The sequence below is a fragment of the Propithecus coquereli genome, unplaced genomic scaffold (genome assembly GCF_000956105.1).
Source record: "Propithecus coquereli isolate 6110/MARCELLA unplaced genomic scaffold, Pcoq_1.0 Scaffold142, whole genome shotgun sequence".
In the NCBI taxonomy this organism is placed as follows: Eukaryota; Metazoa; Chordata; class Mammalia; order Primates; family Indriidae; genus Propithecus; species Propithecus coquereli.
In genome coordinates, this window is record NW_012138525.1 from 5,994,532 (window position 1) to 6,011,060 (window position 16,529).

Sequence of the window (16,529 nt, forward strand, 5' to 3'; positions counted from 1 at the left end):
CATCCAAACCAAAGCAATCCCCTTCTCCTGCCTCTCTGAACATGGCCAGCATTTCAGACACCCCACCATCTCATAGGGTCTGACTAACCAATGAACAACCCCGATTTTTACCAAAAACCCCAACCATCACAAAAAACTCACAACAGCCGATGTGAGAAACTTATTGCAGTTCTACATTTAGTAGCTGGTGTACATATAAGGAGTTCGACAAAACATACTCTTCTCTCCACAGCACATTTAAGTAAGTCCCGGCACCACTGGCTGCTTCCAAAGCTACCACCCAAGGGCTGGCCACCCCTCCTGGCTGAACAGAAATTCTTCATCATGACTCACGACAAGGGCGCTATGCTGATTTCAGCATAAGTGAAGGACCATGATTTTCCCAGAATAGCTTTATTTTACCTCTCAGACTCTTCTCTCCAAGGGTCCCCAGGCTCATATGAATATAATCATTAATGGGAAACAGCACATGGAACCTCCCCAACAGGTAGAAAATGCTTTGCTAATACCAGGGGAGAAGGTGATCAGCTTTTGGCAGAACAAAATGGCTTCTCTGCCTTAGTACTGAAATCAGTAGGAGGCATAAAACAATTTCTCCTCACACATAATGGCTAGGATCATTCCTAAAACCCATTGGCCTCTCACATGAGAAAGAGAGAAGGAGCAATTGAGCCTGATGGTACAGTCACCTCTGTGTACTTCTGTCAGGTACACAGAGAAAGGACTGTCAACTGGTAAAGTTTCAAAACTAAGAGAAGATGATATCAATGTGGCAAACAACCAAGAGGTAATATCTAGTTTCTAGGTTAAAAAAAACAATATATATATTTATAATAAAGTTTTAAATACAAAGTGCTTTTTATATATCGAGAATGATACAGTGTTACTGAATAAATCCCTGTTTTGTAATCTTGATTACAAGAGTTAACTGGTAAATAAGTATTTTCTTTCCTCTTTCCAGACAACGTTCAATAAGTAAACACCTTGGTGTTAGGAGCTTGAGAATCAGAGGCTGTTGCCAGCAATGTCTATCACATTAGAGCAAAGCCAAACTTTTAAAACAAAATTTCACCCCAAATCCAAGAAAAATTATTTTTATTTTAAGGAAAAAAAGTTTCTATTTAGAAGTAACAGACCAGTAAGTTTACGGAAAAGATGACATAATAGTAGCACCCTGTCCTACCCTGATGATAACTTCAGGTATATTACACAGCTTAAAAGCATTCTGAATATATGCTTTCTTTTTTGCCTAAAAAATCTGACTGACAGCAGAAAACGTCTAAGGATAGCTGCTTTTTTTGTTTTTTTGGTAGGTATAGCTATGTGGACTTGTAAATTTAAGCAGCTTTATCTACGATTTGGGAGCATGAATCTGTAGACTACTTTGCTAAAATTAGGACTCCTTTCCCCTTTTAAAAACACATTCCAGCACTCATAAAGAGCTGGCAGGATTAGCTCTGTACCTCTCTGAAGAGTATTTCCCCCATCAGTGTATTCTCAAGATGCTTTTCTTGGGCAGTTTTTCCTCCCTCAAGTATAACCTGCCACTCCTAAAATTCTGCTTCTCCACAACTCTCACTCTGTTCGTTGGAGTGTCACTGTAGCACTCCATTAACTCCTAAAGTTCACAGGTAACTCCCAGCCATGGCTTTTGGCTTCTTCCCACTAACTGTGGTCACTGACTGTCCTCTTTGGGAAGCACCATGATCTAAGACAGAGCGACGGCAGCAGATTGTGGTCAGAGTCCCAGCAGGCTAGATGCCTACCATTTGCAGAGTAGATCCCACTGCGTGGACGCTACAATTAAACGCATAGGATTTGGGACCGCAAACCAATTAGAAATACCTATCTCTGGCACCGTAGAGAATTACAATTAGATACAACTGTTCAAACTCAACATTAGTACTAAAATACAAAATTTTCCCTTACCAAGAGTTTGAAACATCTTGTGACAATAGTGGCATCTTACAGAAATTGAAGCTAGTACCGTAAGTTATTTGTTTCATATTTAGAATGTCATCCTCTAGCATCTCTATAGTTTTACTTAGAATACCCTTTAGAAAGAATAAAACCAGACAAGAGAGCTCTGTTAATCAATTGCTCATCCTAGGAATCACATTATTTATAGCTTTTACATAAGGAGCATTTCATTCAGTGAAGCAGCTACCAGAACAAATCCACATTACCTAAGTATCTATAGTAAGAGCAAAAAAATTTCCGCATGACCTCGTAATAAGGAGTGATCAAGAACTGCTGCCACGTGAAATGGAACTGGTAGGCTGGAGTCCAGTTCCAAGTGCAGGTGTCTAAGTCCACCTGCTGCAATCACGACTGGCCTGAAGGTTTACCTTGCCAGCTGGGCCGTGGGCTAACTTGCCCCCATTACCCATTCCAGGCCAGGACTGGAACACACAAATTTGAGGAATTAGATTTTTTAATTGGCCTACTTAGAGCTGGTCTTTCAGAAATATCTTCCTTTTTTTTAAGCTTCTCTCATAATAGCAAGTAGCTCGCATCATCTGTGCCCAGATTTGCATTAATTACCATAGTTTATTTTTGTGCATGCCACTCAAGGGCCAGATCCTATTTTTAGTTAGCCTCAGTTGTATTCTGCTCAGCCTTTGCAGCTTCGTAGGACTTGGTACAAGAAGTCACATGCCGGTGGAAACTGTCCCTCCACATAAACCTCTTTGCACAGATATTGCACTCGTATGGCTTTATGCCCGTGTGAATTTTCATGTGGCCCACGAGATGGTGCTTCATTTTGAATTTCTTACCACAGACACCACAGCCGTAAGGCCGGAGACCGAGGTGCATGCTCATGTGTCGATCTCTCTGGCTCTTGTGAGTGAAACTTTTCCCACACTGACAAGGATACAGCTTGTCGGTGGCTGAGAATCCTAAGTGGGAAGCTTCTTCTTTAATTCCCGTGACCATTTCGATATTCTCACTGTAGCCTGCTGCTAGGGCAGCCTCCTGTCTGTGCCCAATTAGATTCCCATCTGACCGCTCTCCAGAAAACTCTTCCATGGAAGAGCCATAGAAATCCACCTGCTCATCGTAATTGCTTTCATCAGCCTGTTCGTCAAACTCTGCTTCCACTTTTTTTTCCCCGATGTGAAAGTCCTCCTCCACCCCTGAAGGCTGGATCGAGTGCTCTGTCTGCAGAGTGTTGATGGACTCAGTGACCTGGTGCTCGTCGTAGGCTGCGTGCACATCCATGCCCTCGCAAGCCTGCTCCAGGCGCTCAGGCTTCACGTGGATCCAGCGTTTGTGAGCCATTATGCTGGGCTTGCTGTACATGGGCCGGGTGTAGTGGAACTCGGCGCTGTCGCTGGCCCCCTCCTCCCCATCCTGGCTCGCCATTTCAGTGCTCAGCCGGTCATGCTCTGTGGACGAGTTGCTGGGCAGGTACTCGTGCTCGGTGAGCTGAGATGACAGCTCATCTTTGATGCTCTCCTCTTCATTCTCGCCATCCCTCAGTTCTTGGGCTTTGGGGAAATCAGTATGACCCCCAGAGCCCAGCTCAAAGCTCTCTACCAGGCCATTATAATTACTGCTACTTGGAGACTGGTGGTCACTGCCATGATTTAGCTTCTGACAAAGGACAGTAGGGTTTCCCTCTAAAACCTCAGTGCATTTGTCTACCACGTGCCACATCTGGAGAAAGCTTGCTGCTGTCAAGTAACTAACAATTTCTGGAGCAGGCATTACCAGACGTCCTGTATAACTAGACAGGAGAATGTTCTCAAACACTCTTGGGTTCATCACATCAGGCAAAACAATTCTCCTACTATTTTTCAGGAGTACCTGGTCACAAAAGTAGGGCGAACTTGCAGCAAGAACAGCTTTGTGTGCCCGGAAAATGTGGCCTTGGACAACAATGGAGACATCACATAACTGTCCTTGCTGGCGCTGCTGGTTCAGTTTCTGTAGAATGGTGCTGGAAAAATCAGGAAATTCTACTCGAAAAGAGTTTGTTCCAGGCTCCATTTCATCACAAATCTTGTTCAGTGCTATAAGAGAAAGAAAAATTAGTACGAATTCCAGCCCAAAGAGAAACTTATTCCATCCCCTTCTCCATCATTAAGAAAAACTAGGGTAGGTTCCAAAGTTCTATTATATAAAGTCCCTAGTCTATGGGCACTAGTGGGTGAAGGATTCATTCCCTAGAGCAAGGCTTGCAGGTGTGAGTGTGCCAAAAGCAGGGACCACCGCCACTCTTCATGGAACTCTTTATTTTGCCTCTGTCTGTGGAGAGAACAGGTTCCAGTGATTGGATTTCTAAGCTATACAAATCCCCTAAGTAAAATAATTACTGTAAATATTTCTAGTTAAAACAAACATGATACCTATCAAAATCATAATACGATTTTTTTTTTTTTGAGATGGGGTCTCCCTATGTTGCCCAGGCTGGAATGCAGTGCTTATTAACAGGTGGGATCATAGCTCACTACAGTCTCGAACTCCTGGGCTCAAGTGATCCTCCTGCCTTAGCGTCCCGAGTAGCCGGGACTACCGGTGCCCACCAACACCTGGCTCAAAACAAGAGAATTTTTAAGCCTCAGATTCCACTCACGTTTGATAAGTTGTGGTGAGGGAGGGAAAACAGAATTGTGGGAAGGAAGAGCATATGCAAAGGCTCTGAGGTAGGAATGAAACTGGCAATTGCAAGGAACTGAAAGGAGACCACTAGCCTAGAGTCCAGTGATGGAGTGAAGGGCAAGGGGGCTGGAGCGGTGGCGCCAAGACAATTGTGCCTTTGGTCTGTCAGCACAAAGGGGCATAGTCACTGAGCCCTGAGCAATGCAGGTTTCTCTAGCTGCTGTCAGAATTTTAGCTCTTTAAGAGCTTCTAATGATGTAAAGCAGAATGAAACTGCAAGGCGAGGAATTCTTTCTGCCTGGTGGTCTCCACACTGTCTAAAGAGTTATAGACCAAAGAAGATGGTAAGTATTGTCCTGGCTACTGAATGGACTTGATCAGAAGACAAAGTTCTAACAAAGAACAAGAGATTACCTGTGTTGCTACTGTAAATATATTGTGTGGAGTAAGGCAAGCATTAGAGGCAATTCCTAACAAATGCAGTCAAGATGAGTCCGCTAGAGATCCTTCATGTTCCATAATTCCATAGCGAATTAAAGCAAACAAAAACACCCAAATGATTTATCAATGCTATCTGTCACCTTGTTCTAATACTATACCCAAACACTGCTAAACACCAAGTTTTCTAAGCATGACATAAAAGAATCAGACAACCCAAACAGACCGAAAGTCATCTTTGAAGGACAGGGAGAGATGATGAGAAGAAACAAACATTTCTTGAATAATTACTATATCCAAGCACTGTATACCTTTTTTCACTTAATCTTTATAATTACACTGCAAATGTAGGGCTTGATATTCTTAGATTAGCTATTTTAAGTGACATTCCCAAGGTTAAAAGCTAGTTTTTATTAAGTTGAGATGTGAATCCAGGTCTGTATGACTCCAAAGTCTATGCTATTTTTCCTATCACACCACTCTGCCTCCTCTAAGATGCCAAAATGCCAAATTAGTCATTAATAATTTTAAAAGGTAAGACAGTGTCTTCAGAATGAAGTATTAATTTATGGTTTTATACATCTTAAAACATTTCATAGTAATTTAAAACAAAAACAGACGATGAAATAAACTATTTAGGTATTTGTAGTTTCAAAAGGAAAAGCTGACTATATAAATGAATAGACTAGAAGCATGAATATTCTGAGAACTACATCTGGGTGAACAGATTCTCTGTTACATCTCACCACTGTAGAATCTTGTTCTTAGCTATCTGAAAAAAGGGTGGGGGGGGCGAGGAGGAGGATAATACATGCACATGTAAAAAAATTATAGAAAGGTGTAAAAAAAAAAATCTCTCCATCATTTATTCCTAGTCACCCCCATAGGAAATCATCATTAAACTCCTGTATATATTTCTAGAAACTTCTCTGTGCATATATCAGAATAAATCATATATATCCTTTAAAAATCCCTACTCAAATGGATTCATTACCTACATTTTATTCTACACTTAGCTTTTCACTTAATATATCTTGGAGATCTTCCCACATTAGTACAAAAAGAGCTAACTCATTCTGTTTAATGGCCACATTGTTTCCTATTATATGGATGTATCATAATTTAAGCAATTCTCTTCTTATAGAATTTCAGTTGGCTGGGGTTTTGAAATTACAAGCAATGCTGTGATGGATATCTGTATATAATTATCTTGGCATACCTTTGGAAATATCTGTAGGGTAATTTCTTCCAGGGGCACTGCAATTATTGGGTTAAGGGGCTGCATATTTGACATTACCAAACCACTTGCCAGAAAGCTTGCCCTACATCACACCCTGACCAACAGTAAATGACACTGTCTACTTCCCACACCCTTACGAAGACTGAATGTCATTAAACAAGAAAAAAAGAGTGTGCAAATATCCTTTCTGACACAATCCACTGCTGTTTTCATCTGCATGTCCTTAATTATGGATGAGGCTAATACTTTGTACTCATGTTTACTGATTATTTGTGGTTTTCTTTCTATAAATTAGTCATATCCTTGGCTCAAACAAATTGGGCAATCAATCTTATTAGCAGGGTTTTTGCAAATTCAGATAAATTATCTTTATCCTATGTTGCAATTTTTTTCAGGTAGCTGACTTTATAGAATTTTTTTTGCCACAGTGAAATTTATGTAAAATAACCATCCTGTGCTTTTATGGCCCCAGGGTTTTGTGTGAGACATAGAAGGGCATTCTCAACTCCAAAATTATTTTTAAAAATAAAAATAATTGTTTAGGTTTTTATCCTGATACCATTTAAAAAATAAATATTTAAACCTTTAATACATGGACTTTATTTTGGCATAAAGAGTAAGGTTGGGGCCGGGCGCGGTGGCTCACGCCTGTAATCCTAGCACTCTGGGAGGCCAAGGCGGGCGGATTGTTTGAGCTCAGGAGTTCGAGACCAGCCTGAGCAAGAGCGAGACTCCGTCTCTACTAAAAATAGAAAGAAATTAATCGGACAACTAAAAATATATAGAAAAAATTAGCCGGGCATGGTGGCACATGCCTGTAGTCCCAGCTACTCGGGAGGCTGAGGCAGTAGGATCGCTTGAGCCCAGGAGTTTGAGGTTGCTGTGAGCTAGGCTGACGCCACGGCACTCTAGCCCGGGCAACACAGTGAGATTCTGTCTAAAAAAAAAAAAAAAAGAGTAAGGTTGGGACTCAGCCCTTTTTCCTCCAAAATGGCTAGCCTATTTTTCCAACATCATTTATTGAATAACCCATCATTTTTTTCATGAAGTTCAAGTATCTGTGGTAGAATTAGAAATGACTGAAAATAAGACATACAAAAACAACTCTACAAAAATAAATGCCGAAAGTGAGATTATGGAAAATGGTAGAGGAGGAAACTCCACACTTGGTCCCTCTACCAACACAACCAAGAAGCTGGAAGATCGATCAGAATCACTATTTCAAACCCTGGAAGCTTGTCAGACACTCCTAGCACAAATGCAGGAAGGGAGAGACTGCCGAATCTCAGAAGGGGGCAGCATACGCGAATCCCCCATTCTTTAGACCTGCCACAGCCTGCTGGAAGGTGGCCCATATTCCTAAAGCAACTGGCTGATGCCAGGGTAGACAGTCAGGAGTAAGAACCTTGTCCTCCAAAAATTGGGGGTTATGTATTTTCATGAGTCTGGTGGACCTACACAGCTTTGATTTGGCCCCCTCAGGCTGCAGTAGCTTCTGGTGGCCTGTATCATAAGATTTAAGAACATCCCCCCACCCAACACGCACACCCAGATCAGATCCAGACATTTCAGGAAATCTCTATCTGGTCCCAAGCAGACTGCATATATAGAAAGAAACTTCAGTGACTATACCCAATAAGGAATACAGACCTTGCATAATAATTTGGAAAAGTCACTACATAAACAGACCACTGTAGCCTCAACAAGTAACAAGAGCAATTCCTGAGGAGGGGGAGAATCTGATTTCCAGAGTTACCACAATATAATACTCAAAATGTCCAATTGTCAACAAAAAATTAGAAGCATATATAGAAAGAGGAACATATGGTACATTCACAGGAAAAAGAATTAGAAACTGTCCCCAAGGAAATTCGGACGTTAGAATTACTAATCACAGATGTTAAATAGACTATTTTAAACATATCCAAAGACCTAAAGAAAATTATGGATAAAGAACTAAAGAAAATCAGGAGAATAATCTCAAAGGATAGAAATTATAAAAGGAGCAAATAGAAGTTCTAGAGCTGAAAAGTATAATAGCTGTGTTATGGGCTAAATTTTATCCCCTTCCCCAATTCGCATGTTGAAGCCCTAATGCCCAGTACTCAAGAGTTTGACTATATTTGGAAATAGCATCTTTAAAGAGGTGATAAAGTTAAAATAAGGCTGTTTTGGTGGGCCCTAACACAATATGATTAGTGTCCTTATGAGAAGATGAAAGTTGGACACACAAAGAGATATCAGGGATGCATATAATCAAAGAAAAGACCATGTGAGGACCTGGTGAGAAGGAGGCCATCTGCAAGCCCAAGGAGTAAGGCCACAGGAGAAACCACGCCTGCTGACACCTTGATCTTGAACTGCTAGCCTTCAGAACTGTGAGAACATAAACTTCCATTATTTAAGCCAACCCATGGTATTTTGTTACGGCAGCCCTAGCAAACTAATACACGCTGAAATTAAAAATTCACAAGAGAAGTTCAATGGCACATTTGAGGAAGCAGAAGAAAAAAAAAAGATCAACAAACTCAAAGTTAAAGGAATTAACATTATCCAGTCTGAAGAGTAGAAAGAATGAAGAAAAATGAATACAACCTGAAATACCTGTGGGACATCATCAAACATACACATCATGGGAGTCCTGGAAGTAGAAGAGACACAGAAAGGCACTGAAAGAATATTTGAAGAAATATGGTCAAAAACTTCCAAAAATTGATTAAATATACGAATCCACACATCCAAGAAGCTCAACAGACTCCATGTAGGATAAAGTTAAAGACATCCACACTGAGACAAGTTACAGTCAAACTGCAGGAGAAAGGGAATCCTGCAAGCCCAAGAGAGGAGGGATCCTCAATAAAATTAACAGCTAATTTCTCATCAGAAACCACAGAGGCCAGAAGGCAATAGGACAATATATCTTACAGAAAAAAAAATCTGTCAAACAAGATTTCTATATCTGGCAAAACTGTCCTTTAAAGAACGAAGGATAAATTAAGACACTCCCAGATAAACAAAAGCTAAGGATGTTCATTACTACTAGACCTGCCCTACAAGAAATACTAAAGGGATCCTTTAAGCTGAGAAGCAAGAACACTAGACCGAAATTTAAAGCCGTATTAAAATAATAAAAAATATTGATAAAGGTTAACTACATAGTTAAATATAAAAGCCACTAAAATTGTACTTTTGGTTTATAACTCTTTTCCTTATATAATTTAAAAAGCAAATGTATAAAACAATAATTATAATTCTATGTTAACAGGCACACAATATATAAAGATGCAATCTGTGACAATGACAACATGAAGATGGAGGGATAGGAGATACACAGCAACAGTGCTGAACTAAAACTAAGTTGGTATTCAAGCTAGGTTGTTGTAAGTGTAAAATGGTAATTTTAAACCTAAAGTAATTACTAAGAAAACAACTAAAAACATACATGAAAAGAATCAAAATGGTGCACTACAAATAAAAACCCTAATTATTAAAAAGGGAGGGAGGGTAATAATGAAGGAACTTATGGAATAAAAAAACATATAAGACATACAGAAAACAAATAGCTAAGTAGAAGTAAATCTCTCCTTATCAGTAATTACTTTAAATACAAATGAATTAAACTCTCCAATGAAAAGGAAGAAATTGGCAGAATGGATTAAAAAACATGACTCTCTTACATGCAGTCTACAAGATACTCCCTTTTAGATACAAAGACACAAAGAGGTTGAAAGCAAAAGGATGAAAAAGATATTTCATGTAAAGAGTAACAAAAAATGATCTGAGGTGGCTATATTATTAAAAGTAATAGATTTTAAGTCAAAGAGGCTGTAAGGGACAAAGGACATTATATATTGATTAAAAAGATTCAATCTATCAAGAAAACATAACAATTATAAGCATATACACATCTATTATGAGAACCCCAAAACATATGAAGCAAAAGTAGACAGAATTAAAGGGAGAAATATACAGTTCTACGACAACAGGTGGAGATTTCAAAACCTCAATTTCAAGAATGGACAGAAAAACCAAACAGATGTATAAGGAAACAGACGATTTGAACAACATTATAAATCAATTAAACCTGAAGACATATACAGGCATACCTCGGAGATATTGCAGGTTCAGTTCCAGAACACCACAATAAAGTGATCAACACAGATATTTTGGTTTCCCAGTGCATATAAAAGTCATGTTTATACCACACCGTAGTCTATTAAGTGTGCAATAGCATTATGTCTAAAAAACCAATATACATACCTTAATTTAAACATATTTTATTGCTAAATAATGCTAATGATCATCTGAGCCTTCAGCGAGTTGTAATCTTTTTGCTGGTGGAGAGTCTTGCCATGATGTTCATGGGCGCTGACTGATCAGGTGGTGGCTGCTGAAGGCTGGGGTGGCTGCAGCAATTTCTTAAAATAAGACAACGAAGTTTGCTGCATCAACTGACCCTTCCTTTCATGAAAGATTTCTCTGCAGCATGTGATACTGTTTGATAGCATTTTGCCCAAGGAGAACTTTTTTCAAAATTAAAGCCAATCCTTTCAAACCCTGCCACTGCCTTATCTACTAAGTTTATGTAATATTCTAAATCCTTAGTCGTCATTTCAGTAATGTTCACAGCATGGTCACCAGGAGTAGATTCCTTCTCAAGAAACCACTTTCTTTGCTCATCCCTAAGACGCAACTCCTCATCTGTTCAAGTTTCAACATGAGATTGCAGCAATTCAGTCCCATCTTCAGGCTCCACTTCTAATTCTAGTTCTCTTGCTATTTCTACCTCATCTGCAGTTACTTCCTCCACTGAAGTCTTGAACTCTTCAAAGTCATCCATGAGGGTTGGAATCAACTTCTTCCAAACTCCTATTAATGTTGATATTTTTATTTCCTCCCATGAATCATAAATATTCGTAATGGCATCTAGAATGGTGAACCCTTTCCAGACGGCATTTGATTTACTCTGCCCAGATCCACCACAGGAATCACTACTATCAATGAAAGGTATAGCCTTATAAAGTCTACTTCTTAAACAATAGACTTGAACATCAAAATTAATCCTTGATCCATGGGCTACTGTGTTAGCAGGCATGAAAACAACATCAACATCCTTATATATCTTCATCAGAGCTTCTGGATGACCCAGTGCATTGTCAATGAACAATAATATTTTGAAAGGAATCTTTTTAAGCAGTAGGTCTCAACAGTGGGCTTAAAATATTCAGTAAAACATGCTGTGAACAGATGTGCTGTCATCCAGTCTCTGCTGTGCCACCTATACAGCATAAGCAGAGTAGATTTAGATATAGGGCCCTTAATTCTTCAGATCCTTAAGATCATCAATGATCTTAGCTAGATCTTCTGGATAACTTCCTGCAGCTTCAACATCAGCACTTGCTGCTTCACCTTGTACTTTTACATTAGGGAGACAGCTTATTTACTTAAACTTCATGAACCAATCTTTGCTGGTTTCCAACTTTTCTTTGGCAATTTCATTACCTCTCTCAGCCTTCATAGAAATGAAGAGAGTTTAGGGTGTTGCTCTGGATTAGGCTTTGGCTTAAGGGAATGTTGTGGCTAGTCTGATCTTCTATCCAGACACCTAAAACTTTCTCTAGATCAGCAATAAGGCTGTTTCGCTTTCTTATTTGCGTGTTCACTGGAGTAGAACTTTTACTTTCCTTCAAGAACTTTTCCTTTGCATTCACAACTTGGCTGTTTGGCACAAGGGGTCTAGCTTTCAGTCTATTTCAGCTTTTGATATGCCTTTGCCATTAAGTTTAACCATTTCTAGCTTTTCATTTAAAATGAGAGATGTGTGACTCTTCCTTTCACTTGACACTTCAAGGCAATTGCAGGGTTATTAATTGGTCTAATTTCAGTATGGCTGTGTCTTAGGAAATAGGAAGGCCTAAGAAGAGGGGGAGGGGAACAGCTGGTCGGTGGAGCACTCAGAACATACACTTATTGATTAAGTTTGCGTCTTATATGGGGGTGTGGTTCATGGTGCCTCAAAACAATTACAATAGTTAACATCAAAGATCACTGATCACAGATTGGCATAACCGATGTAATAATAATGAAAGAGTGTGAAATACTGTGATAATTACCAAACTATGACACAGAGACACAAAGTGAGCACATAGTGTTGGAAAAATGGTACTGATAGACTTTCTTGATATAGGGTTGCCACAATCCTTTAATTTGTAAAAAATACAATTATCTGTGAAGCACAATAAAACAAAGTATGCCTGTATAGAACATGCCATCCAACAAGTGCACATGGGACATTACCCAGGCTAGACCATATGTCAAACAACAAAACGTCTTAATACATTTAAAAAGACTTAAATCATACAAAGTATTTTTTCTAACCACAATGAAATGAAACCATAAATCAGTAACAGAAAGAAAACTGAAAAACAGACAAATTGTGGAAATTAAGCAATATTCTTAAATGATCAATAGGTCAGAGAAAAAATCATGAGGGAATCAGAAGATACTTTGTAACAAATGGAATATACCAAGACTTATGGGAAGCAGCAAACACATGTACCAAAACATAGAGGAAGAAGCAAAAGCAGTGTTTGGAGAGTAATTTATAGCTGTAAATAACTATATTAAAAAGGCAGAAAGATCTCAAATCAATAGCCTAACTGTACACTTAATGACACAGGAGAAAGGCAAACTAAACCAAAAACTACCAAAAAGAAGGAAATGATAAAGATTAGAGCAGAGATAAACAAAATAGAAAATAGAAAAATAGAGAAAAATCAATGAAAGTACAAGTTGATTCTTTAAAAAGATCAACAAAATTGACAAGCCTCTAGTTATATTTACTAAGAAAAAAAGGAGAAAACTCAAATCATTAAAAGACGTGAAAGAGGAGTCATTACTGACTTTAGAGAAATAAAAAGGATTATAGGAGACTACTATGAAAAGTGTAAGCCAACAAACTAGGTAGCCTAAATGAAATGGGCAAATCCAACCAAAACTGGTTCTAAGAAATAGAAAATTGGAATAGACCCAAAACTAGCAAGGAGATTAAACACCTCAACAAAGAAAAGATCTCACCTTGATGGCTTCACTGGTGAATTCTACCAAACATTTAAAGAATACACACCAATCTTTCTCAAACTTTTCCAAAAAATTGAAGCAGAGGGAACAAACCACATCCTAACTCACTCATTCTATGAGGCCAGCAGTGCCCTAATATCAAAGCCAGACAAAAATACTGCAAGAAAACTACAGACCAATATCCCTTATGAACACTGGTGCAAATATCAAAAAAATACTACCAAACCAAAGTCAGCAGCATATTAAAAGGATTATATGCCATCACCAAGCGAGATTTATTCTTGGAATGCAAGGATGGTTCAACATATGAAATCAATCGCTGTAACGTACCACATTAACAGAATGAAGTAAAAGAAAAAAAACTAAATGGTCATCTCAATCGATGCAGAAAAAGCATCTGACAAAATTCAACACTGTTTTCATGATAAAAACACTCAAGAAACTACCTCAACATAATAAAAGCCATATATTAAAAACCCAAAGCTAACATACTCAATGGTAAAAGTATTAAATCTTTTCCTCTAAGATCAGGAACAAGACAAAGATGCCCACTTTTGCCACTTCTGTTCAACATAGTATTGGAAATTCTAGCCAAAGCAGTAAAACAAGAAATAAAAGGCATTTAAATTGGAATGGAAGGAAAATTTTTTGTTTGCAATCACATGATCGTATATAGAATACCCTTAAGATTCCATACAAAACTGTTAGATTATAATAAACAAATTCAACGAAAGAGCATGATAGAACATCAACGCACAATAATTAGTTGCATTTTTATACACTATGAACAAACCAAATGAGAAATTAAGAAAACAATGCCATTTACAATACCATCAAAAAGAAAATACTTAGGAATTAACCAAGGAGGTGAAAGACTTTACACTGATAACTATAAAACATTGCTACAAGAAATTAAAGACACAAATAGACAGTGTGTGTTCATGGATTGGAAGACTCAATACTGTTAATACTACTACCCAAAGCAATACACAGATTCAACCCAAGCTCTATCAAAAACCCCTGCCCTTCATTTTAGGTGAATGTGGCATTTCTTTGTATTCCCTGACCTTACTAACATATGCAAAACTTAAATTTATATAGGTTTTCCTGCTATATAGCAATATTTACAAACTCACAGGCAGTTGTGACTTATATATTAAGAACACAGCTCCTGTTTCAATTGTTTAGAAGACATCTATAGAAGTAATTAATTTACTAAAAACACTCCATAAAACACTATATACTGTGGGGGACTTCAAAGACAATCAAGGAATGTCAATGTCCTTAGAGATTTTATAATCTGGTAGAGGAGATGAAAAATATGCATACAACACTGTTATTCAAGGAAAAGCCTAATAAAAGTACCACAAGAGAATTACAAACCTAGGAGGAATTCAGAGGACGGGACTTGGTATGCCCTAGAGTTATATGTCCTATCACTATAAATTTTGGTGTCACCAGGGTAAAACGACGACCTGAAGATAGGTATATAATTCTTCCCATCTACCACATACTGATTGAAATAATCTAAGAAATATGGAAAAATTGGCCTGAGTCCTGGAACCTAGCGAACAGCGTTATCTACATGCCATAAAAATTAAAGATATAGTGGATCAGTAACACCCTTCACCTGAAGGGCCCAGAGCTAAAAGCCAGGGTGGGCTGTGGGTCAGACAGGACCTGCAGATTGCGACATTCAGAGGTGGATGGTATTAGTATACGAAAGGCTGAATGTCGCCTGAGCAGGAAAAAAAAAAAAATCTTAATATGAAAGGGTGAAGCTCAGGGGCCCTAAGAAGGAGGCAAACACATAGCTATCATCTGCCAGCTGGGCCAAAGAGACAACAGAGGCTCCTGATATCACAATTTCACCACCAAAGAAAGCGCACAAAACTGAGAGCTGAAGGCCTGCGCTCCAGCCGCAGCCACCCCACCCAAGCTGACCCCACATGTCACCGTGGCTCAGCCCCACATCCGCTTAAGGACTAAAAGTGGATTCTAACAATATTCAGCTATCCAGTGAGGGTCCCCCAAATAATCCACCTACAAAGAGGTAATATTTAAGACTTAAACAGAATGTTTCCCTCTCAAGAATTAATAAACAGAATAAAACCAACATGGGGTTTGTGAATAGATTCTACAATATCAAAAAAGAAAAACATGGCAAGGAATAGACAAAGAGTACATTTTAGATACCATTTTTTAAACTGATGATTTCCACAAACTTCATGAACCATGGTATGAATAAAGTATAAGGAAGATGAGACAAAATAGCAGAATGACATGGGAAAAGCAGCTGACTGATTAAAGATAGGAAATAAGGAAACTAATAGAGCAGAGATTTACAGAGGCAAGAAGAAGCAGAATTATAACTGTAGAAAATGGAATCAATGATGTGCAAGGCACTTTGGGAAACATATTAGAATGCAGGAAAAGGATAAAAATATGAAAAGAGAGAGAGAAGATAATAGAGAAGGAGAACAGAGAACAGAGATCAACATACAGCTAATTAGTATCCTTGAGAAAAAGAACCAAACAAACAGAGAAGGTGAAATACTCAAAATATTTAATTGAAGAAGTTTCCCAGACCCTTTTATAGTTAATAAGCATGATGATTGGGTTTTCATGTGCACGTGTGAGATGTGCCTCCCTCAAACCTTGTTACCACGTGGGCACATTACCCCTCTCACATGGGAAAAAAAAAGTTCCCTGAGTGAATCGTGAGTAGAGTATTCAGAAGAGCCCTTCAGTAGTGGGGACAAATTAATCCCAAACAAAATGCAGTTCTGGTCCTGCCAAACAAAGCTTAAAAACAAGTCTCAAAAGGATCAAACTGTTTCCAACTTAATTATGCTCCAGAATGAAGCTTGAGAACATTTACATAATACAAAAATATCCAGCACCAAACAAGGTAAAATTCATATCTGACATCCAATAAAAAATCACCAGGCATGCCAAGAAGCAGAAAAATATAACCCATGATACTGAGGGAGGTAAGAAATCAATCAATCGCCCAGAAATGACAGAGATTTATACAATTGGTAGACAATTCTATGTTGAAGAAAGTAGAGGAAAGATTAAACATGTTAGGTAGAAAAAGGAAAGCGATTGGAAAAAAAAAAAGAGAGACCTAAATGGAACATCTAGAGATTTAAAGCGCGCGCGC

At 38.5% G+C, this 16,529-nt stretch overlaps 1 protein-coding gene across 1 annotated transcript in view; it reads right to left on the minus strand.

Moving 5' to 3' along the window:
• Nucleotides 1-1,337: 1,337 nt before the first annotated feature.
• The window catches only part of ZBTB43 (zinc finger and BTB domain containing 43), a 23,343-nt gene continuing 8,151 nt past the window's right edge, over nucleotides 1,338-16,529 (minus strand). Inside the window, exon 2 of the mRNA XM_012639881.1 lies at nucleotides 1,338-4,016. Coding sequence (XP_012495335.1) covers nucleotides 2,590-3,993 — 1,404 coding nt within the window. The 5' untranslated portion in view covers nucleotides 3,994-4,016 and the 3' untranslated portion in view covers nucleotides 1,338-2,589. The remainder of the gene's footprint in view (nucleotides 4,017-16,529) is intronic.